This window comes from Mesoplodon densirostris, chromosome 10 (genome assembly GCF_025265405.1).
Source record: "Mesoplodon densirostris isolate mMesDen1 chromosome 10, mMesDen1 primary haplotype, whole genome shotgun sequence".
In the NCBI taxonomy this organism is placed as follows: Eukaryota; Metazoa; Chordata; class Mammalia; order Artiodactyla; family Ziphiidae; genus Mesoplodon; species Mesoplodon densirostris.
In genome coordinates, this window is record NC_082670.1 from 98,741,385 (window position 1) to 98,766,173 (window position 24,789).

Below are 24,789 nucleotides of genomic sequence, written 5' to 3' on the forward strand. Positions count from 1 at the left end.
CCCAGGTAGAAGGAACATGTATCAGTAGAAGGCTTGCAGGTAAGAAAACATGGATGTGATTGGTTACGTCTGGGGCAGAGAACTGGACGTGAGGGTTGGGACACACGAGGCCAGAGAGGCGGTTGAAGAAAATGACGTTACACCTGTTTTGGACTGTCACCTGTACCCGGTGAAAGCTCTGGTCTCTGAGAGCCCTGCCTTGTCTTTTCAGGAACCTTGGAGCCACACTGGTCAGGGCTGCTGTGGACAGCCATGCTCATATCTCTGGCCATCGTCATTGCCCTCCCCAAGCCCCACGGCATCCGGGCCTTAATCGCTTCCACAATTCTCCGGTTGATATTTTCGGTCGGGTTACAACCCACGTTGTTTCTTCTGGGAGCTTTCAATGTAAGTATGAATACCTTCATCGCCACTTTTTTGATTACGTACAAGTAGGAATGCCTTCCGTCCTCTCCAGAATCTTGGCCTGTGCTTCCGGTGCCGAAAAATATTATCTGGGTCAACTGTTAAAATAGTGGAAGCAAGGAGAGCTGCGGGTGGCCGTCTCCCTCTTCCCCTCCTCACGAGACGGTGAACCTCTTAACGTACTCTCCGGGCACCGGCAGTCTCATTTTCAGGGAATATTCCTCTCAGAATTAGGCAGACAAAGGGAGAGAAGTTGAGATCTGGGTTAGTTTTGCCAATCAGGTCAAAGGTGTGCTAGGACGAGAGATTTGAGCCAGTAAGTCAAATGACCGAATGTTAACACAGCACCCAGTTCTGGTGAGGACCGCAGAGAAGCAGGAGGAACTGTTGACAGAGATGGAGCTGGGGGAGAGGTAAGAGGAGAATCAAGGAGAGTCACCTCAAAGTCAGTAGTGACATTTGGAAATGCTGTTTCACCGCTGTGGACGGGTAGGTGCCAGCTCCATCTGCGGAATTCCTAGGAAATGGACACAGCTGATATAAAGCCATAAATTGGAGAGGTTTCCTGGTGAAAAAAAGGAACAAATTGGGACATGTGGGGATCTAAAACTGCCTTCCAGAGGTTTCTGCCCTGAATGTATAAGGAAACTGAGGTCACTGTTCAAAAGTGGAAGTGATACTGCAAAAAAGGTGAACCCAGTAATTGAGGGCAATCATAAATGTCCCCCAGTGGCTGTTCAGATGGCAGAGGCAGCAAAAGGGCGCTAGGGGAGAAGGGGGCAGGGCTGAAGTTTTGTCTTGAAGAATGGAGACGGTGGGGCCAGGAAGCAGGGGTTGAGCGGAGCATCTTCCCCACAGGCCACAGTGGCGAGGGGAGCCCGGGCCTGCTCAGGAGACGGCCACCCGTTGCGCTTCGCCTCCTCTGTGGCTCACGTACTGACACGTAGGGCCTGATCCTGTACAGGGAACCTGGGCCCTGCATTTCAGGAAGACGCACTGGGGCTTCATCCTCCAGGGCAGTGTGTTCCAAGTTGATAAATCGTAGGTGAAAAGAGCGTTCCTTGGTCAAATCCATGCGCGAAATGCTGGGTTAAGCAACATGAAAGGTTTTTCACGGTAGCATTTCTGAGACTTTAACCTGCTGATACGGGTTATGAATCTGGAAGAAAGGGACACCGGGTATTCGTGTTTCCCGAACTTATTTGCCCACGTTTTTTGTAAAGTATCACTTGGAATAAGTGTTGTATAGAATATAGGTTGGGAAATTCTATTCCCAATAGTGGGAAATGATTCAGGGTTTTTCTCAATTCAGTGGTTGAGAAAATTCCCTTGGTAGTGGCATGAATATACACGGATTTGAGCAGGGGGTTGGGGGACCAGTTAGGGCCTCTAGCAGGGCTTTCAGTTACGTGTGACGAGCCTGCATCTTGGTCATAACAGAGAAGAAGGAAGGTACACATGTCAGAGCTTCGGAGGGAACAGTGACACGTGGTGGGCGCAGGGTCTGAGCCTTAGCCTGAAAGCAGTGCGGGGCTTGGTCTGGGTCCTTTTCTCCAGGCAAAGAAGGTATCACTGTCTTGACTGGGTGATGAAGGAGGCAAGTATAACTCCAGGTTTTTAGTCACGGGAGGCTGGGAGAAGAATGATGCCTCCAGCTAAAACGAAGTCATGCAGGACCTGGTTTTCAGGGTGAAAATAGACCAAAATTGTTGGCTCACTGGGCTTGGGGTAACAAGACAAGCTATTAATGTTGGGTCTGATGTTTGGAAATCGGGCATGACCAGAATGACAGAGCCCCATCAGCGTTGAAGCAGGAAATGCAGGCTTCACCTGCAGTGAGAGGAAGCTTTTTAAGAAAGAAATACAGGAGAAACAAATAAGTAAAAGGAAAAAACACTCAGTATTTTAGAGGTTGTCTTCTGCAAGTTAATTCTTTTGTTTCTCTGGCCTTTGATCATTCCATAGTTTTCTCTTTAACATAAATCAGTTGGGAGAAAGACTCCGTTTGGATAATTAATGACCATTCATAATACCATTAGCTCGGGGGTGGGGGGTGGGGTGGGGGAGCTGAAACAGTAAACAATTACTCAGAGGGGATAACAAAAGAGGAACGTTTACATGCAGCAATGGGAGAAGGAATAGCAGCTGTGGACACACAGTGAAGGAATGTTGGAGATCTAAGAGCTGGGGAAACAGCCCAGGGTGGTATCCTGGCAGCCACGTGCAGGGACGGTGGTGAGAAGGGTGCTGCAGGAGCTGGGGTTGGGTGCTAGGAGTGGACAGGGCAAGACGGCTGTGTGTGCCCTGGAGAATCCCTGGGGACGTGGGGAGAGCTGCTGCAGTAGAGAGCTGGGACCAATAGCCACATCTGACACTAACCAAAGCGGGGTCCGTAGGAAGTGGGGACAGCAGACTAAGACCATGAATAGGAGACAGTTGCTGGTGAAGCAACAGAGAAAACGGGGGCGGAAGTTAAAGGGGAGAGTGGACTCCGGTGAAGTGGACTGCTCTGTTGTTAATACCGCAGGTGCCTGGGCTGGTGTGGGGTCCTGGAATGTCAACCAGAGCGTGGCCTTTTTTCCCCCCCCCCCTCTCTGAAACCCCAGCAACACAGTTCTTTCAGAATGAATGATGCTTTCTCACCCTAAAAAAGACCCTACACTGGCAAAGTTTAGAATATTAGAAGAAAAAGACCTGGTGGATTGAAAGGTTAGCCTGTCTGAGAAAGCCGAACCTTCTCCGTGGGTGTTGGCTTCCCCCCTTATCTGATTGCCGAGAAGCTCGCTTGCACTGACCCACCAGATTAACTGGCACCGCTTCCCCAGCACCTGTGGCCAAGCTAGCTCGGGTAGCAGGAGATGGTTTTACCAAGTGCAGCCGAAGCGCATTCTCTCCACCTTTCTCCTGATTCAGGTTTTTCTAGCAGCATGTTGCTATAGGCAGACTTCAGTCATGGGGTTTCTCTCAAAGGTGGGACTCTGTTATACAGTAGGTCAGCCTTCAGTTGCAGGGGTCAGAAAACCTAATCCACGCTAATATAAGCAAAGGAGAAAATGTGACTGAGAATCCTAGGCCCTGGCTTCAGGTGTAGCTGAATTCAGGAGGCTGGACAGTAGCGTCAGGGTTCAGTTCCTCTCTTTTGGTTCGGTGCTGGTGGTACGCTTGGGCTCCATGGTAATGCAGGATGGATGCCAGCAGCCTCAGAGCTCACTTTCTGTCAGGTCCAAGGTCAGGGGTAAAGAACAAAGTTGTCTTACGCTGCAGTCCCAGGAAGGATCTCAGTGGGTGTCATTGACTCTATTTGGTCACGTGCCTATCCGTGAACCAGTCGTCGCCAGGGGATTGCCATAATTCCGACTGGCCAGGATGGAGCCCCACCCAGACCTCAAGGACCGATACATGGGAAGGGATGGATTCCCAGAGGAAAAATAGAAGTTATTCCCAACCCAAGAAGGACCAAGCGTTGGCACTTTACGAGGTCCCAGTGTGGCTCCTTCTGGGGGATAAGAGTAGTCTTCTTGGAGAGTGGGAGGGGATCTGATAGTATAGGTTGGGAGGGAGACTTACATTTATTCTTTATACTCTTTTATGCTATTGGGAAAAAATGCTATTACTTTTACCATATATATATGACTATTTCAATGAAATATGAGTTTATGAAAAGGAAGAAATCAGGAAAATCACATTTCTTTGCTTATTAATAAGGTTACATACTTTTCATAATTTTTTAACTTTTTATTGAGATGTAATTGACATATAATATTGTATTAGTTTCAGGTGTACAACATTTTGATTTGATATGTATATGAGTTACAAAATGAATACCACAATAAATTTAACTTTCATCACCAAAAGAAAAAAAAAAAGAAGTTGTTATTCCCAGAAAGGGGGCAGGGGAACAGAACTCATCCACAAGTCACTTACTTTCCCCTGCCCACCCCAAGAGAATTCTCATTTTCCCTGTAAAATTAGGAGCCGTGGATGACAAGAGCTGGCTGCTTCTCATTAAATTGCAACCCTCTAATGCCTAGACTGTAACAGAAAGTTAGAAAACACTTTTAATCATGCTGATCACAGGGTTCGTGGATTGAGGTGACTTCTGTGTTTGACTAACTCATGTAAGGATGTTAGAAATGATTCATATCTCATCTGGAAAATCATAATTTCAGTATGTGTTAATTTTGTTTGTGTCACTTACCAATGCCACTTGATTAGTGTTGCACATGAAGTTATTTGACTGTCACATTCACTTGCCATATGCCTGAAAAGCAAAGTAACGAAATGACTTTGATCCGCAGCACAGTTCTCCGCGCGTTCGGTGGGCCCTGGGTGCAAAAGGAAGCTTTGGTTTGGGCACAGGCGCTGAGAGACGCTTGGGGGCAAACTGCCCTCGGCTCTCGTGAAGAGTCTCGAGTTCCGCCTGGTCCGTGCTTGTCTGACTGTTGCTGTCATTTCTGTCAGGTCTGCAATAAAATCATCTTTCTCATGAGCTTTGTGGGCAACTGTGGAACATTCACCAGAGGCTACCGAGCCATGGTTCTGGATGTTGAGTTCCTTTATCATTTGCTGTATCTGCTGATCTGCGCCATGGGGCTCTTCGTCCATGAATTCTTCTACAGTTTGCTGGTGAGTTGCTGGTGTTGAAAGATTTTACATGTGGGCAACTAGGAGAGCATCCTCTGTCGTTCCTCCCCTCACAGACCCCTCTTTGTCATGGTGACTGGTGTGCCTGGTCTGTGAGGTCATAGCCCGCCCTGTACACAGCGTTTGGGGCATCTGGAGAGGAAAGCTACCCAGGGAGCAGGTCAGCTATCAGGAACCCAGGAGGTGCACGATCACACTGCATGATCATGATGATAGATGATGCCCGCCATCTGGGTCAGGAGATGTTGCCTCCATGTGCACCTTTGTCTGTCTGATTTCTTGGCCTCAGCCAGCACTTACAAGGAGAATGTTTTTGTGACTATCACCTTCTGACAGCTCTCATGGGATCCATTTTCCAGTGAAAACATGTAGTGCCAATAAGAACAGGAGCCATTTTCAAAGACCCAAGACCCATGACAATGAGCTTGCGAGATTTATTGATCCAGGAGACCTTTTCAACAGAAGTTGTGTTCCAGTCTGAGCCGAGTGGTTAAATGTCTTGATTTTCCATTATTTTCCCCCTGAGCAGGTTTTTAAATGACAGACCTCTATCTGCTTATTCTCCTGTCATTACAGGGAATCTTGACCTGTAGAGTTGTAGATAAAAACCCACTTCATTGTACCTATGTCAAATGACAGGAAGCATAAAACTGACCTTTCTGCGAGCAAAACCATCCATAAAGGGAACAGAAGAAGTATTAGAATGTTTCTGATGATAAAAAATGATCAAGGCCTAAGGGTTGACTTAAGACGAGGGACTTGGGAATATCCTGGCAGTCCAATGGTTAGGACTGTGCGCTTTCATTGCCAAGGGTGCAGGTCCGATCCCTGGTTGGGGAACTAAGATCCCACAAACCGCATGGTGCAGCCAAAAAAAAAAAAAGAAACGACGAGGGATTTACTTGCAAAAAGCAGAGCAAGGAAGGCACTTCCAGGAGTTGCCGTCCATGTGGTCTCCGGGCTGGTGACTTAACTGCTCTGTGCCTCAGTTTCCCCATCTATGAAATGGGGAGAACAGTCCACTTCCTGGCAGGGCCATCATAGGGATTTTCTGCTACTTCGCGTGTCAGGGTCTGAGAACAGCACCGCCACAGAAATGCTGAGCGATGGCTGGCTGTTATTACCGTCTCTGTCATCCTGTCTCCCCTCTCCCAGCCAAACACCATCAAGGATGCACCACTTAGGCCTCCAGGATTAGCTCCTTCCTTTAGTGGTGGCTGTTGGCAGACTGCGGGATATGGATATGGATTCGTTTCCCTCATTTTAAAATAGGTCTGGCCGTACTTTGAGGTTTTAGGCAAAGAGGTCTCTGGATACACTTGTGATGGCCATTACGTGCCCTATTTTGGTCACTCTCTATCAGAGATCTTTAGAGCTCTGTGTATATTTCTAAGCCTTTTTGTCTCATGCAGTAACACCCCTGGGTGGGGTTCCTGTTTGTGAGTCTGGGAGGCTCAAGTCCGGAACCTGACAAATTCCTGTCCTCTCTCAGTGGGGGGGCAGAGTTGAGTCGGGGTCTCTCCCACCCCTGCTGAGGGGTCTCTCCCACGAGGTAGGGGAGTCCCCTTCAGTGCCATCTCGCCCTGGCAGAGAATGACTTTTCCGACCATCTATATCCCGTTGGCTCTGTTTCTTTTTCTGTTCATCAAATCGTCTTCTTTTGGTCATGGGCAGTGCCAGCCGATGCCAGAACTAGACGTGGTGGGTGTCACGCTGAGACGAGGCAGTGTCGTCCCAGCCCTCACGGGCCTCACGGTGTAGAAGAGAATAGTTACTGTCGCTTACTGTTCCCTGTGTGCTCTTTCTGTCCCCCCTCACGACCACCTTTGAGGCGGACGAACTCTGCAAATTACCACCGGCCAGGTGGAGCCTGGTGAGGCAGGCACCTGCCCAGAGTCGCGCCACAAGTCAGGGGCAGAGACCACGACAGCCACGCAGCCCTGTTGACCCCCGGGTCTAAGTGCTTAAGCACGGCCCTGAGCTGCCTTTCATTTGAGCCTGTGAAAAAGTCCCTGCTTCGGTGAAACCGGTATTTCACATTGCAGTCTGCATGCCTGCCTTCCCGTCCCTCACCTGTCACAGAAGGATCAGAGGGGCTCCGAGCTCCTGGTGATTCTACCTCGGCTCAGTGCACTTAGAGAAAGACTGACCAGGGTCAAATGAGACTGGGGTTGGCCGCTTCTTATAGGTGCTTCTGCAGGGTTTCTAAGCCATCTGGGCCTTGACTTTCTGTGACTTCAAGTGATGTGTTCCTTTTGGTGTCAAAAGCAGTATTTAACGTGTCTGTTGGGAACCACAGACAAAATACTGAAACCGTTCACATGATTCCACAAGTGAGGAAAGCCTGTGACAGGAAGGAATTGAAGAGAGACCTCTAGCAGGGAAAACCCACAGGTCACGTGAAAGCTCTACACCAGCAGGGCGGAAAGGCAGAGTGGGCGACTGTGGCCTAATTGAAGTTCACCCCGAGACTGGCTGAACCCGGTCCCAAGCCTGCATTCAAGTTGTGTCCTTAGCAAACGATTAACATCCCAAGATGAAAGTGTGCAAAGTCCGTTAGCAGGCAGGTAAGAAAAGGAGAAATTCAGATGGTCAGTAAACGTGGAAGTGTTCTAATGTCAAACAGTGACATACTGATTAAAACACGAGCGTGACCCCGTGTTGTACCTGTAATGTTGGGAAAGGTTCAGAAGCAGGATCGTGCCCACTTCTAGTGAGGGTGCGCGAAAGTGGGCCTCGTTCTCTAACAGTGGTAAGGGTAAATTGGTACAGCCTTTCCAGAAAGCAGTGGAGCAATATTGTGTGTTATAATATTTGACCCAGCAGTTCCATTTCTGGAAACTTGCCAAAAAGATATAACTGGACAGGTATATATACAGGCACATGCAGAGGTGTTCATCACAGCATTACTTTTAATGATATATAATTGAAAACATCTTGACTGTTTAAAAAAGGAAAAGATATTGGTTGAGTAGACTGTGGTTTTTCCATACACTGGAATACTAGGTGATCATTTTTTTTTTTTTTTTTGAAACTGACATAAGGTTTATTATTTTTTTCCTCAGAAAAAATTATAACAGAAACAAAGCTTAAAAACATAATGAAGTAAAACTTTCCTTAACAAAGATCCATGGATATAAAATGAAAACGGTCTCAGAAATCCAAATAGATCTAATTGTTCTTTTTATTAAATATAGACAGAGGTGGCAGCTATATTGCCCAAAATCAAGAGACTATAAATACCTCAGGACCATATTCGAATAATCTCTAATCTAAAATAAGTGAAAGTACCAGAAGGAAGACAGAAAAGGTATTATCCAGAAAATCAGACCACTGCTTATTTTTAACCAGAGCTGTGATGATAGTTATTTACTTAGATTTGAAAAAATATCTATTTTGATCACACCCTCACAGGGTTTCTGAGTTTGTCAATCAGGCTATCATCCAGGCAGGTACTTTAACTAGGTGATCTTTTTGACATGAAAATGTTTATGATTCTTTTTACCAAGCAAGCGGACTGTATGCCAGCTTACGGTATAATATTTTTGTAAAAATACGTATGCATACTTACACTTTTCTCAATTATGTAGTAAGGTCAGAAGGAGAGAATTTGTTGAGTAAATGTCTATAGATATTGGGGTTATTAGTGATTTTTGTTTTTTCTTTGTGCTTTTTTGTGTTTTCAAAGTTTTCTCCATTGAACTTGTCTAATTTTCTAATTAGAAGAAAGTTTTTCCTTATTATTAAGTGATATATGTCCATTGTTTTAAAATCAGAAATTATAGCTAAATGAAAAGGAAAAAGTTACTTGTCATTTCAGTGATTTGGGGGCTGTATAATCTCTACAGTTCTTAGCCCCAGAAAACCAGTGTCATTTGTTGTCTGAAGTTGCTCTTACTTGCTGCTTCATGGTGGGTTGCTGGAAAATATTTAACCAACCTTAACAGCAACATTAGCCTTTGTACTCTTGTATCGAGTAAAGGCCTCTTCCTTGCTTCCTTTTAAGTGTCCTCCTTTGCCCGGTGCCCTTCACACTGGTCTCAGGACACAGACTGGCCTCATGGAGGCAGAGGGGCTAATTGAGCAGACGATGAACTCAGACGTAAAATTCTATATTGAAAGGGACTCAGAGATGAACTAGTTCAGTCCACTGATTTTACCAATGCAGAGACTGAGGTCCAGAGAGGTCTCATGGCCCGATCAACAGCTTGCAACAAGTTAAAAGCAGAGTCAGGATTCACACCCTTGTCCCCTGACTCATTTGGCTGTGCACAGTCATTCCCCAAAGCCATGGTGGAAGCAGGACCTTCAGGACAGGATCAGATGTCCACACAGAGGCCATATGAAAGCTAGTCCCCCCAGGTCCAGAATAACACCATGCATCTCTTCTCTCATGGCTCTCCGCCAGCCCTCCAGCCAAATATCTGAGATTGTAGTTCCTAGAAAACCAGCTACTGGTCTCCCATACCTCTGAGTACCTCCAGGGAGCCTCCCTTTCTTATGAAGCCAAGTTCTTGCAAAGCGCAGGCCCCTTGGACAGAGGGCGCACCAAGATGGTGAACCCGCTGTGAATCGCAGGGGGTCTCTGCCCCACCAGGGCCATAGGAAGGGTTTAGGCTTCCTGGCGTGTTACCACCGCCAGCGTCCCTGCTGTGTGCTACCTGTGTGACCTTGGCCCAGTCTCTTCGTCAGGAATTTAATGATAATTACCATCAATTGTGGACTGACTCAGCACATAAGTATGACTGTATGCTAAGCACTGTCTATACATTGTCTATTTATTCTTTACAATAAGTCTCTCTCCTCCAGTCTGCAAATGATGAAACTGAGGCTCCGAGAGGAAGGGGGTAGTACCTGGTCCTGGTGGTAGCAAGCGGTTGAGCTGAGGTTTGAACCTCTGTCCACTCCAGAGTCCCTGCTCCCTGGCCTGGCCCATTGCAGGTCAGCCAGTCCCATATCCAGAGTGGCTGGCCCTTAATAGAAGTGCAGTGAATAATCCTTAAATGAATACCAGGCCCCTCATCCCTTTCCTCCCCCTTGTCCTCTGCAGCTCACTGGTAGAGCCTGTATTTTCTCTATTCCCAAGACCTCTAAGCTACATGTAAACAACTTGAAATTGCTATTGTTTCCCACCCTCCTTCTCTATATTTGATTTTCCTTATTTTTTTCCATCTCGGTTTTCACTGTTAACACAGGCAGGTGTAACACGTTAAGAGTATAATGCTTTTGAGTTTCCGGAAGGGTAAATTCTTTATAAATCATTATAAAGTTGTCATTAGGGGATACTGATGTCCATCTAATATAGAGGCTTCTTAAAATTGTCCCATTGTTGTCCTTTCGTTTGTTTTTAAAGCTTTTTGACTTAGTGTACAGAGAAGAGACTCTGCTTAATGTCATTAAAAGCGTCACTCGCAACGGACGGTCCATCATCTTGACGGCGGTCCTGGCTTTGATCCTGGTTTACTTGTTCTCAATAGTGGGCTACCTTTTCTTCAAGGATGACTTCATCTTGGAAGTAGATAGGCTGCCCAATGAAACCGCTCTTCCAGGTGGGTTTGGGATCTTCTGACTTTTTTAATATTAAAGGAGTATTTCCTGATTACAACTAAAAATGATGACTTTGGCAATGTAGGTATCTCCCTAACGCTCACTTCATTCAAAGGGCAGTATGACGTGTCAGTGCTAAGTGTGAGTGTCCAGATGCTACGTTGAATTTATTTACTAAAGTCCTATTTTAAACTAGTACAACATTTTCATAAAACAGTTTGACCATGTATATTGAAAGCATAGGAGTATGCATCCCTCTGGCTTGGTAAATCTACCTCTAGGAATTTATCCTTTAAAAAAAATGTGGAAACAGATGTGTACAGAAGTATGTTCATTGCAGTGTGACATTGGAAGCAATCTCAACGTAAGGGAGTGTTTCATTAGAGTGTGGTTCATCCATGGTGTGGTGAACCCTGCAGATATGGTACGTCCTTATAAACCTTCATGGAAAAGTACCCAAGATATGGTAGGAAATTGCAGAAGAATAACTACAATAGGATCTGTAGATTTTTATTTTTAATTAAAAAGCTCATATATGTCTTATAAAATATAGAAGAATATACCCCCAAACTGCAATCACTGGCTGTCTCTGGGGCTTTTTTTTTTTTTTTCTTTTTTAACAATGTGCAAGTTTTACAGTGAGCTTATATGATTTTAATTTATAGAAAAAACAGAAGAGATTTCCTCTTTTGAGAGAGAGATACATATTCTTGAGTGATACCCAAGTGCCTTTTTCCTCAATTAAAATACTTGACACTAGTAAGTGAAATATTACTGTTTTTTCATCTGGTAGCCAGGCGCCCTGAGTCCAAGGAACAAACTAGAATTGTAACTAAGCCAGGCAGCCTTTTTCTCCCTCCCAAATGCTGCATTCTTGGCATATAACTCCAGCCTCCAAGTTGACACTCAAAATGGCATTCACTGCCAACCATCTTAGGGTTCTGAACTAAACTGATCTGGACCTCAGATTTCCACTCCTGCTTCTCATGCAGACTTGTTATAAATCTTGCTGGAGTCTGTGTGTTCAGTAGTATTTGTCGAAGAGTTTCAGCTGTTTGTCTTTAAAGTTGGAGAGGTGCTATTTAAGTGCGATATTTCTAGTAAGCTTACAGGAATTGACATTTCTGGCTTTTTTCCCATACAGATCACCAAATGAAAGTGTAAATTGCATCTCTGCTTTGAATTTATATGCAGGCTTGTCGGGTGTTATTTATGTAAAGAATTGTTTAATCAGCCGTGAATTGGGGACTTCAAACATTTTAACCATATGTTGCCAGATTGTTCATCATAAAATTTCCTTCTCTCTCCAGAAGCCAGTGAGAGTTTGGCAAGCGAGTTCCTGTACTCTGACGTGTGTAGGGTGGAGACTGGGGAGAACTGCTCCTCTCCGGCACCCAAAGAAGGTAGGACCTCGCAGCGTTACCACGTTAGTGCCCGGCTCCCCCCAGAGGCTTAGATGGTGCACATGACATTGGAAGCAGATGAAAGCAGACTCACTGCTCAGAAGTAAGGCCAGTAGCAAAGAGGAAGGGCTGGGAGAGAGGAGGGGGATGAAGCGGGGGAAAGAAGGCTATGTGGGAAGAAAAATAGCTGCTTCATTGACTCAGCCAGTATTTACTGAGTGCCCACTATTTGCCAGGGACTGTGTTGTACTCTAAGATATAATACTACAGTGGCAGGGTCGGGGCGGGGGGAGAGGGAGGTGGGCAAAGAGGTGGTTACTAGATAGGATGCTAAGTGCTGAGAATAAGGATGGAATATAGAAGATAGGCACCCAGCCTAATACTGGAGTAAGAGTATCACCCAGGAGGTGACAGCCGAACGAAAACAGTAGAATCTTGGGCGAAGGAGGAGGGGTCGATATTCCTGTTGGAGGGAACAGCATGCCTAAAGGCTTGGATGTAGATACAGCGTGTTTAGGGAGATACCGATCCTGAAGAAGGAGAGCCGCCGGAAGAAGTGAAGCCAGAGAGGTCGACAAAGGGCCAGATCATGAAGGGTCTTACATGTCAGGCTAGGGGGGTCAAAGCTTACCTAAAGGATGATCCAGCTTGTTGAGAGGGGAGTGATACGATGAGATTGGTGTTTTAGCAAGACCATTCTCACTGCAGCTGGAGAAAAGAACAGGGCGGTCAGCAAGTTCTTCCTCCAAAAACCAGTAAGAATGGACAGTTTCCAGTTTAAAGCGATTTATTCAGAGGACCAACTGTAAACATGTTGCTGGATTTAGCCCTACACTATCCCCGCTGAGGAACCTGGGCCCTGAGCTGAGAGGGGAGATGCTTATCACCCAGAGTACTGAGCGACTTACCTAAGGTCAAGCGCCTGTTCAGAGCTGACACTGTAGTTTAAAATCTGAAAACGCTAGGGAATATTTTAGATTTCCTAGAGGGAAGGGCAATTCTGGGCCTGAGAAATTAGCAAGTTTTAGTGATGAAAACTGGTGAAAAAGAAAGCTTTGGATGCTCGGCTCCTTTCTTTTATTCTTTCTGGCTCCTGTCTGTCAGCTGGTGAGGTGGCATTCAGGAAGCATGATCTCCAAATCCCGGTATCTCTTTTCACTCACGTTTCAAATCTCTCACGACCTGCCGTGTTCGCAGAGCGGGTCCCTGCAGAAGAGACGGAGCAAGATAAAGAGCACACGTGTGAGACGCTACTGATGTGCATCGTCACAGTGCTGAGTCACGGGCTGCGGAGCGGGGGCGGAGTGGGCGATGTGCTCAGGAAGCCATCCAAAGAGGTAGCTGCGCCCCAGGGGAAGGAAGAGCAGGGGGGCGGGGTGGGTGGTGAGAGCACCACGCAGTGGGCTCCAGTGTAAACCGGAGACACAGAGGCAGAGCTGGGAGCGGTGAGGAGGAGACGTGCGTGCGGAGCCAGCTGCTCAGGGCTGCTTTCCTCTCCGGTCACCGTCGAGTTGCAGCCCTGGGAGGAAGCCCCGGCGTGGAAGGGGGCAGCTTCTGCTCTCCTCTCCGTGTGTTGAAGCGATTCCTTCCTTCGGCGGCCAGATCTGGCCTGCATGAACACACTTGTAAACCCCTTAGATCCCAGGAAGCCGCTCTCGGGCACGTGCCACGTGCCACTTGGAGAACTCACAATATACACAGCGGGTGTGAAAAGAGCCGCATTTGTGGCTTTTACACTTTGACGCCCAGTGTAACGTGCCGAACGAAGCACACGGCGCTGCTGGGGGTTGGGGTGGGCCAGGAGGGCTGGGACCTCGGACTTGGATGCATCAAGTCCCCTCCTTCTGCCCTGAGCTCTGCAGACCCAAGCGCTGGGGACAGGGGATAATCCACTGACAGAGGCGCCTCTTTTCCAGGAGCCCCTCTTTGCTGCTCGAGTGATCTATGACCTCTTGTTCTTCTTCATGGTCATCATCATTGTCCTTAATCTGATTTTCGGGGTCATCATTGACACCTTTGCCGATCTGAGGAGTGAAAAGCAGAAAAAGGAAGAGATCTTAAAGACCACGTGCTTTATCTGCGGTGAGTGGTGCAGCCTGGCTTTTGCCGAGTGGCTGGGGGTGCCCAGACTCCCCGTGGGAAGGGCCGCTGCTGTTCCCCAGTGTCCCTGCCCTTGGCACTGAGCAGGCCTCTGATCTGTTCTGCTGGGGAGTATCTGGAGTGCCCGTGGACTCAGTGCAGCACTTGCCGGTTGGTTTTAAGAAATGAAGTTTGGGCTAGCAGAAACATCATCGTACATCATTTGAAATCTGTGTGTCTCAGGGTCTCATGGTTGTTGGGCTGCCAGAGCATCTCTTGTTCCCATTCTAAGTAACCAGAATGGAGCTCTTTCCTCCACCTCCAGCCTGTGGATGTCTTTACTGCAGATGGTAACAGGTTTTAAGTGGAAATAGAGTCCTCTAAGAACATCTAGTGAAAATGTTCAGAGCTTGGGCTTGGGAGTCAGACCTGGTTTCTGATTAAACCTCTGCCACTTAGCTGTGTAACCATGGTATAGTCACTTCACATCTCTGAACCTTTATTGCTCATCTGTAAAATGGGTACAATAATATGTACTTCTCTGCCTTATCTTGGGACTTAGGAGAGCTAGTTTATGAAACATGCCTAGCATAGCACGTGCACTGTGTAGACACTTAATGATAAGTAGTAAACTGCTACATAAGGGAGGTGCATGGGGTACCAGAGATATCATTTTCTATACAACTACAAGGAAATACATGTAAATGCAGATTTATCATGTAGGAATCTGGGAGCTCAGTAGTCATTTCAGGATTGTTCATAATGTAGTTACTAAATACATAAATTCCCTACTGGTGTGTCTACTCAAAGAATGATCATTTTTCCATTTAAAAGCTTAAGATCTTAGCTTTTTGCCCCCTTAAAACCATTTAAAACTTTTCGTTTTGACAGAATTCCAGTTCAGAAGTCATAAGAATAGTACAGAGAATTTCTAATACTCTTTCCCCCAGTTCCTCACATGTTCAACTTTTCCTTCATTTTCTTTATTCACACACACACTATTTTTCTGAACAGTTTGAGAGTGGCTGGCACAATGCCCCTTTATCCCTATTTCAGTGCTATGTATTTCCTAAAGATAGGACCCTTCTCTTATATATATGCAATATAATTATCAAAATTGGGAAGTTAACAAGGATATAATGCTCTTACTTAATCTACAGATCCTAGTCAGAGTTCACACTTTATCCCAATAATGTCCTTTAGAGCAAATGACAGTCCCAGGTCACGTGTTGAATTCAGTCCATTGACATTTTTGTTTGTTTGTTTGTTTTGCGGTACGCGGGCCTCTCACTGTTATGGCCTCTCCCATTGTGGAGCACAGGCTCCGGATGCGCAGGTCAGCGGCCATGGCTCACGGGCCCAGCCGCTCCGCGGCATGTGGGATCTTCCCGGACCGGGGCACGAACCTGTGTCCCCTGCATCGGCAGGCGGACTCTCAACCACTGTGCCACCAGGGAAGCCCCATTGACATTTTTGAAGCATATAAAAGTTAGTTATCTTGTAGAATGTCCCTTGGTTTGGGATTTTCTGATGTTTCCTAATAGTAAGATTGAGATTATGCATTTTTTATAGGAACATCAAAGGAATGCTGTGTTCTCCTCAGTGCATCATATCAGGAGGTACCTGATGCCAGTTCATCTTATAACTGGTTGTATTAACTCTGATCCTTTAGTTAAGCTGGTAGTTGCCCTGTTTCTCCACTGAAGTTACTTTTCTGCTCTTTGTAATTGAGAACCATTTTATGAGGAGATACTTTGAGGCAACGTAAATATCCCATTATTTCTCAAATTAAATGTTAACTCACCAGTTTTTGCATCTAGTTTTTTCCTGAGTCTGTGATTGTGATGTTTGCCAAATGATGATTTTCTTACTTTATTCTTTCTACATTTGTTAATTGGCTTTTTACTTTAAGAAATAACTTTCTCTTTTCCCTGTGTATATTTGTACTTTTGTATTTGTAACACAATGGATTTGTGTATTTTTAGTTAATTCAATGGGTTATATAATCCTTTACTGTCATAATTTATTCTGATGCTCAGATTGCCCCAGATTTTGAGAGCCCCTTCAAAGTGGGCTTCTGTGTTTTTGCCATGTCACCATCTATTATGGACTTTCTTACTTTTTTAGCACCATGAGATATTCTGGATGCAAGCTCAACTTGTGTCTTCCCTGACCCAGCCCTGGTATCAGCCATTTCTCCAAAGAGCTCTGGTTCTGTTTAGCGGAGGCTGGTATTTAGAAGCCAAGATCTGGTGACTGGGTGTGCTCATTCCTCTTGGTGTGTCACCGCTCCCAGGGCTAATTAGGGCACAGATCTAGAGGACACATGTATCCACACAGTTCTCTATCTATTTTATAAACACATGAGAAAGGATGAGTTCACACCCATACCTCTAATTCCAATTCAACAATCAGAGTTTATTCTGTCTCTCTCTCTTTCTATGTTTGTGCTCCCTTCTTTGACAGTTAGATATCTGACTCCCAGTATCACCATATATTTATTTATTTGCTCAATCTAAGAATACACAGAAGCTATTTTCAGAATTGCTCACCTATACCTCTGCAAAATATAAACTTACCAGCTGGCGTTTAAACTGTATGTCTAGTTCTTTTGGTCCTTACACTGTCTCCTCACAAACCTTTTAACGTGTCTCCCTTTTGGCATTTACCTGGGAGAAGGGACTTCACACTCACTGGTTGCCTGTGTGCACGGGCCTGTCACACCCATGCTCATTTAACCCACACACACTCCTGGAACCTAGATGGTTGTCTTCCCATCCCCTGAGAAGGCAGCTAAGGCACATGGAGACACCAAACAGTGACTGGTCAGTGGCAGAGGTGGAACTCAAGCCCAAGTCCATCTGACCCACAGCCTGGGTTTTCCTGCTATGATGCAAAAGTGAATGCATTTATTATGCCAACAGAACCCAACTCCTTATAAAGGCAGGAGTGAAACTACAGCCTCCTCTGTATGGGCAGTTGTCTCGTGGGTTTTTCTGCACCACGGCTGCTTACCCGGGGCTTTCGGTCTCTTTTTAGGCTTGGAAAGAGACAAGTTCGACAACAAGACTGTCACCTTCGAAGAGCACATCAAGGAGGAGCACAACATGTGGCACTACCTGTGCTTCATCGTCCTGGTGAAAGTAAAGGACTCCACAGAGTACACGGGGCCTGAGAGTTACGTGGCGGAAATGATCAAGGTGAGCGGAAAGAGCTCCTGGAGGCAGGTCACCCTCCGGCCTGCCGGCCTGGCTTCAGCTCGGAGCATGGTACTGGGAGCCAGTGGGGAAGCTAACATGCAGCGTCTCCTGATCCCTTATCACGGACCGGGCGCTGGTCTCTGGAACTTCGTGAGTCTTTGCAGGTGATCTTCAGAAGCCCCAGATAGGGGGTGTCACCTCCAGGTTAAAGGAGGAAGCCCTGCAGCTCAGAGAGATTAGTGCACGGCCGCCCTAACCGGGGCTGGGCTTCTAACCTAGATCTCGCTCTGTAGCCCGCCTTCCCATCTCTATGTATTTGGCCTCTGTTCTTGATGATGGATCCTCTTCTGTTTTTTCTCCTTATATCTGACCTGGTCTCTAAGCGGTATATTTTTTAAAGGATCACTCGGTGTAGTTCAGCCTGGTTGGTCTGTTTGGCCTCAGCCTAGCCTTTCTGGGAGACAGTTTGCTCATCATCAGGAAGGGATCACATGATGGAGGAATCTGAGTCCCAATTTAATCTTCTTGCTGATGGGGAGCGTGACCGCCGTGGCCCGGGAAGGGGGAAGGTGCCGCAGGTTTGCAGAGCGCTCTTCTCAGGCAGGGCTTTGTAGAGGCACCAGGCGTGTGCTCTGGGGGTCCCGGGCCAGCTGTCCTTTCATCCCTGGGGTTCTGAGCTTCATGGAAACGTTCAGGGGCGTGTGGTAAAGCAACGAGGCATGGATTGTGAAGTTCAGGGAGTCTGTGATTTACACCAGCTCACTGAGGAGAGGGGACCATGAGCTGGGAAGAAAGACTACACGATGCCCTGGTCTCCTTCCTGTTGCCAAGGACTTGAGCACTCTGCCCAGGTATAAGTTATCCTAAATGAGCCCTTCCGTGTTTTTTTATGCAGATGTGATTTTAAAGCTTTTTATGCAAAGAAACCCCAGGTGAGGGCTGATCACTGGCGGTGGACGCAGGCAGGCCAGTACTCACGGGGCCCTAGTTCTGAGGGGCTTTCTGGGGATGCTGTACTGTTTGTACCATGGAGGCCCTTAGGTCTAATTCTGTGCTTCTCATAATTTAATGTACATCTGAGTCATCTCGAGAGCTGGTTGGAATTCAGATTCTGATTCAGCAGGCACTGGCGGAACTTGAGATTCTGCATTTCCAACAAGCTTCCCAGGGATGCCAAGGCTGCTGGTTCGTGAATCATACGCCGAATAGTACGAGTCTAACAGAAGAGACAAAACAGATACTGTTTTAAGAAATTATCATCCAAACTGGTTATGTGACTGCCGAGGAGATGTATTCCTTCTTCTGTATGGACTTAGCTGTCTGTGGTCTGTGAAGCTCTTCCACGTCTCTTATTGTGTTGAATGAAGAAAACTACCCAAAGTGGGGAGCCAGGAAGAGAGAACTTTGGGGGTGAGGAGAAATAGATGGGGTTTCACCACAGAGATGACTTTTTAAAAGGTTTTAAAAGAGAGAAGGTACAGTACTTCCCTGGCGTTCCAGTGGTTAGGACTCTGCGCTTCCACTGCAGGGGGCCCGGGTTCGATCCCTGGTCGGGGAACTAAGATCCTGCAAGCCACGTGGTGCAACCAAATTAAAAAAAAAAAAAAAAAAAGGAAAGAAGGGTAGAGAGACCAGAGTGATTAGAGTAGGAGAAGACAAGGAGAAAAAATAACACAAAGAAGGGGGAGAAAAAGACACGAGTCCCAGAATGAGGGTGATGGATGTCCTCTTTTCCAGATGAAAGGGAGGCTTAAGGTTAAGCAAGCTGCCCAGCAAGAGCTCAGAAGCTGGGATGCAAGCCTGGGTTTAATGACCCGGAACTGCACTCCATAACCCCAGCATTGGGGGCACACGGGGAGGGTGCTGGCGGCTCTGGGCCAGGTGGGAGCAGGGTCTGTTTTTAGGGCGCGAGACTGGGAATTCTGGTGGTTGTCGGGTGCTGATGTTCACAGGGTAGGTTTCCGGGGTCAGGACACATTAACTGAAATGTCTTCGGGTCCTTTCTTTTCCTCCTGGTGTCGACAGTGCCAAATTAAACCATGTTGGATCGGCATTCATGCAGACACAAACCTGTCTGCATTGTGTAAACCAACCTGCATTTGCATTAAATCCTTTAATGTTTAGAAGCGATAGCCTGTAGTTTTCACCCTCATTACACGTTCCTTTTCTCCCCTTACTTTGTTTGCCTCTCTCTGAATGTGCCCTATCTTTAAGTCTTTCGGGGGCCAGTTTTGAAGTTTTCTGTTAATCACCTTGCTTTACGGTCACAGAAAACTCTGGTGCACGTTTGGGTTTCTGTCTCAGTCATGAAGACTTAACAGGAGCCTTGTGAGCAGTCACCTGATGAGGATTAAGAGCCAGAAGTCGCCCCCATCCGGCCACCCAGCATGCTTGGGGCCCCCTGCATTCACGGCACTTTCCCATCCGCATCTTCCTTTGTATGAGAACTTCTTGTCAAACAGCCTAAAAATCTGTAGCATCAAAGAATTCTTAACTCTGAATGTCCAAGTTGCTGAGGAACCAGATGTCTCGTGTGCTGGGCGAGGGCCCAGGAAGCGTTCGATCCACCAGCCAAAAGGCGATGCCATTTTGCCAACACCGTTCCTGGCGGTGTCTCGCCCTGAAGCCACATGAATCCCTGCCGGGCAGGCTCCCTGGAGAGCCACAGTGGGCTAGGAACTGGGGGTGCCCAGCTGAGTCACTCAGTGGGGGCTGGCAGCCCGAGGGCACTCAGCCGCCACGGTGGAGCAGGCTCTTTCCCCCCGCCGGCCTGCCCCGGTCGTGGGCTCACTTAGTCAGATGCCCCAGAGGCAGCCCCAGAGGCAGCCTCAGCCGGTGGGGCGGTCCTCAGCATCCCTTCTCGGGAGGTTGGCCTCTGGGAGGAGAAGCCAGGAGATGTCTCGAAGAAGCCAACTCTGGGAGGCTGCAAATACTCCAGCGTCAGGAGGGAGAAAGGCAGCTGATGAGCAGTGTCAGAGACAGAAGGAAAAGCCGGCCAGGAGCCCGTGAGGCCCTTTGGCTTATCATGTCCCAGAAGAAATGACTGAGACGGGCTCTTTGGGTTCCTCGGGAAAACCGCCTCTTGCTTCGTGGCACGAGGCGGTGGGTGTTGAGTTCTTCTTCAGCTCTCCTTTAGCCCGTTCATTCAGACCCCAGGGACTCCTAAAGAACTGGGATGTCACAGTTGCCAAAAGACGACCCTACAGAACCAGATGGAAAAGGCCCCGGGTGGCCGCTCGGAGGGTGGGGGAGCTTTGCAGATGCCCCGAAAACAACTGCTTGCAGATGGGGTGTCAGGGATGGCAACTAGGTTTTCATCTCAAAAACCAACAACTGCTTAGTAGACTCTGCCAGGGCCTCTGATGGGAGAAGGCTTCTTAGAAGCCCAAGCTGACTTTGAGAGGCCAACTCCTGACGCTGCAGTTCCCTCGAGAACTGGCCGACGGTCAGGGGCCAGGACCTCTCTCTGGAGACGGAAACATCTGGAAAGAAGGAGCATTTGATGCTGTGCCTCACAGCCAAGAACTTAGCAACCGGATGTTCACCCACAAATTAGTTTTCTTCTAAACATAATAGAAAATGGTTTCCCTCTCCCGATCATCCCCTTTCCTTTCACTGGAGATGGGACCTTTCCTGGCAAAGCCAGGCCCAGGCTGATGCCTCCCATACAGTCATCACCACCTAAGAATGGGATCTGGGAGCAGAGGATTGAAGGTGTGAGTTTGGGCTCTGGCTCTTCCGAGCCAGGTTACCCCGGGCAAGTCATGGGACTTCCCTGACCCATGTGTGAATCAGGGTCAGTGTCCCCTCACGTGTCCGTGGGGTGGCGGAAAGGAGAGGAACGTGTGGGCCCGGGGGCAGAGGTGGTAAGCACTCAGGCACAGAGCCGTCAGCCGGGAAGCAAAGGGCTGCAGCGTGGACAGCTGGTGCGAACACTGACTCCTAGGTGCTTGGACTGCATAAGGCGTCTCGGCTGTTGACGTGCTATTACTGAGAAAAGTCAGAATGGGCATCCTCCAGTGGAAAATTACTGTGTCTTCCTCTCTCTTAAATTTAAAACTGTTAAGTGTCCTTAAATGCTGACGTTATCACTGTCTCTCCGTTGAGTCGGTCACGGATACTTGTGACGTCTCTCTGTGCGTTTAGGGCTGACCTCCGCTCGGGTTCACCGCCCAGGACCAGGGGCTCCAGCGACGTGGGGAGTGCCCCCGGAGTGCTGTGTGTTAGATTCTATCCCGATTATACTGGGTTAGCTGGTGGGTTCGTCTCTTGGCTTTGCGCACACGATGGGAGGTGGCACTGTGCGGAGGTGACTTCGGGACGCTCAGCCTCTTCTGTGACTCTCTAAGTTACAGGACTCCCAGCGCCACCCGGTAGTGCAGAGCCGGTCTCAGATTCGTTGACTCAGGCCCCAGACAGGGCTGAACTTTCAGAGAAATGTGACTACAGAGTGACCTCACTTAGCCCTGGCAGTTCAAAGGAGGAGGAAAAAACCCTGAGTTCCCTTCTCCCCATATGAACTTGAAGTCTGGTGCTACCACATAGAGTTTTGGCGATAGCCTTTGTCATAAGTGGACTGTTTTTTTTAACCCTGGACTATAATTTATGTACCACACACCCTTGCTTGAATGATGTTTAGCGCTTTTCTTCATTGCCAACCGAAATGAGAATTTGTGTTAGTCTATACATGATGATGTGATAGGCAATGCAGGCTTATGTATTTAACCAGAATAAGTGGTAAATCAGTTGTGGGTATCTTTGCCTGAAGGAATTTAAATACTGCACAGTGGGAGCGTTGTAGGTAAAAGATCAAATATATGATTCCAAGCAAAGACCCAGCAGCCCAATTTTCTATGACAGTCAAGCTCGGGAGAAAAGTCAGTCCTTGAAAAGCAGACTTAAGTTATTCTTGAAAGTTAGAAACTCGAGAAGCATTAAGAGGGAAGGTTGGTAAAGAAGACCAAACACTAACTTAAATATTAAGGCATCTATTTTGCTAATAAAATAGAGATTTCCCTTCTGAAGCTTGGAATTCTACCTTGTCAACATAAGGTGTATTTTCAGAGGTGTGTTTTTGAGTTAATTGCATTTAAAGACAGGGTGATCAGGTGGGATACTGCTCATCCATAGTTGACAGGGGCCGCTCTGGCCCCTCCTCTTTGCCAGCATAGCGTGTGAATTGACGAGTGAACTGAACGGTGACCTAGCTGGGGAGAACCTTCTTCCATGCCAGCCTGATCCTGGGGCACAGAGGGTGCTCCTGTGAACTATAGGCTGTGCCGTGCTTTGCCCTGACCCAAGCAGACTGGATCATACCGTGGTAATCGATCTCGTTTAATCAGTAGGTACTGAAATAAATGCTTTGCGTGCATGATCTTGTTTGGTCCCCGTAACAGCATTGCAGGTGGCGGTATCACCGTCTCCCAGACGGGAACCTAAAGCCCAGGAAAGCTGAACCGCTTCTCCAGGGTCACACGGCTGAGAAGTGCTCGGGCTGAGATTCACATCCAGGTCTGCTGATGAGCCCACCCTGGAGGTGTCCTGACATGTGCAGGTTCAGTGTGGCTCCACCTGTGCTCGCACACGTGCCTCAGTGTCGAGAACCCGCAGCCGTTGGGCTCTGGAGGCAGCGGGTTTTCCTGACTAGGACTGGCTCATCTCCCGGGCCCCGCCCCTCCGCAGCGGTGCTGAATTAGCTGCCTTCAGAACAGGCGAGGGCCGGAAAAAGGGGGGTAGGGAGAAGAGCAGGAGAGAGGATCCCCTAGGGAATGCGCACGAATAACACGATGGGGTTCAGTCTCTGAGCTGCCGCCAGCACCACTAGTCAGGCAGCCACCTGAGTCCTGCGCTACAGGGGTTGTTTAAAAGACTGGAGTTCGGGAGCGGCAGAGAACAGCTCTGATAAAGGGAGTACGTGCAATAGGTGTTCATTTGGACTTGCTACAATCTGGTAAACTTCGTGGCCCTCACCTAAGCTTGGAACAGGGGATGATATTTCCTTTGGTGACCACATTTGGGGGGAGAGAGGGGTTAGTTAAAGGGGAAGGACGGTTCACCGGAGCCACAGCCAGACTTGGGCTCCCACACCCAGGGGACTCATGTGAATGCACAGAACTCCCTGAAAAGTCAACATCAGAGCTTCTGATTCATCATCCCTCAGGCCTGGCGCTGACTTTTTCTCACAGGTAGAACAGACCGCTCTCTCCCCCTGCCTGCCCATCCCCCTACTCCCACCCCCCCAGACACTGATCCACTTGAGATTTCCAGTTTGTTCCATCTTGTATCAGTTCACTTGACCTCCTCGGACTTCGGGTGTAGGAGGGAGCGGCGTGCACCTAACACTCCCCGACCTCCCCTTTCCCGAGTTTTCGCCTCACCTGTGCTTCACTGTGTGCCTGGCAGGCGGGCCCTGGCTGCTGATACTGTGACATGGAAGCCCTCTGCTTCTGCACAGATGTACAGGAATGGGTTTGGGCTTTTATGCTGGAATTCCAGTGAGGATATGCTGGGGCGTGGGGCAGGGGATGTTGATAAGATCCCGAGATGTGTCTTCTGCTTTCCTGCCTAAGCCGGGAGGCCACGGAGTTGCTTAAGATGCCCGCGGGGCTCCGCCAGCCCTCAGCGGTGGGTGGGTAGGGATACAGGCTGTGCTGCCCTCTCCTCCGGCCCAGAAAGCTTTCTGAAGTTCGCTGACACCACGGCAGAGTTCAGGCACGTCGGAGTGAGGGAGAAGTGGAGAGGGATTTGGCACTCGCCTCTCGGCGGCTGGAAACAGCGCGTCAGCATCACCGGACGTGCCACCCGGCAGGCCAGGCGCGCGCTCGCCCCACCCTCTGCACTTGAGCCGGGGTTCGTGTCCATGGCAGCTGCAGAGCTTCGGTTTCCCCACCCAGGCTCACACCACGTCCCGCCCTCCAGTCTGGAGGTACAAAGCCGCCCCTGCCCGGCCGCGCTTGGTGGGCGGCTTCCTCCTGTCCGGAAGCGCTGGGCATGGGAGCCGGGTCCGCAGGGCCCTCCCCGCCCTCTCCTCTGAGCTTCCCACGCCTGCCCTTCACCGAGGTGTGCGAGGCCACTGTGTGTAGCAGCGAGGGGAGCACAGCCGTGAACTTAACTGCTCTCGCAGGGCCCCGGCACTCGGGTCCGCCCGCGCGTGCGGTCCGTGAGCCTGGGCGCAGTACGAGCGTGGCTGCCGGCGGGTTTACCGCCTCTGCTAGCGTCTCCCCTTGGCTCGTCAGTCCCAGGGTGTGTGTAGGGGTTGACGTGTTTGTACACGTATGTAAAATATTTGTTTACACGGACATTTCTCCCAATTCGGCAGATTTTTTAAGCTCCCAAAATGCACTTTCCTCCCTTCCACACCTTGAGCCCGCCTCCTGCCCCTCCCCCACCGCAGACCCCACTGGGCCACCCGCCCTGCCCCTTCGGTCCCCGGCTCCGTAGCCACGCCGGCAACTCCCTGGCCTTCACTCCTTCATTTCCTCTCTGCTCTGAGCACGGACTGCGTCTGACAG

General features: G+C 48.5%; 1 protein-coding gene across 1 annotated transcript in view; it reads left to right on the forward strand.

Annotated features, from left to right (window-relative positions):
* Positions 1-24,789, forward strand: part of ITPR1 (inositol 1,4,5-trisphosphate receptor type 1) — a 324,401-nt gene that overhangs the window by 281,516 nt on the left and 18,096 nt on the right. The window contains exons 51-57 of the mRNA XM_060109116.1: positions 212-387; positions 4,867-5,031; positions 10,403-10,598; positions 11,907-11,999; positions 13,197-13,336; positions 13,916-14,081; positions 17,118-17,278. Coding sequence (XP_059965099.1) covers positions 212-387; positions 4,867-5,031; positions 10,403-10,598; positions 11,907-11,999; positions 13,197-13,336; positions 13,916-14,081; positions 17,118-17,278 — 1,097 coding nt within the window. The remainder of the gene's footprint in view (positions 1-211; positions 388-4,866; positions 5,032-10,402; positions 10,599-11,906; positions 12,000-13,196; positions 13,337-13,915; positions 14,082-17,117; positions 17,279-24,789) is intronic.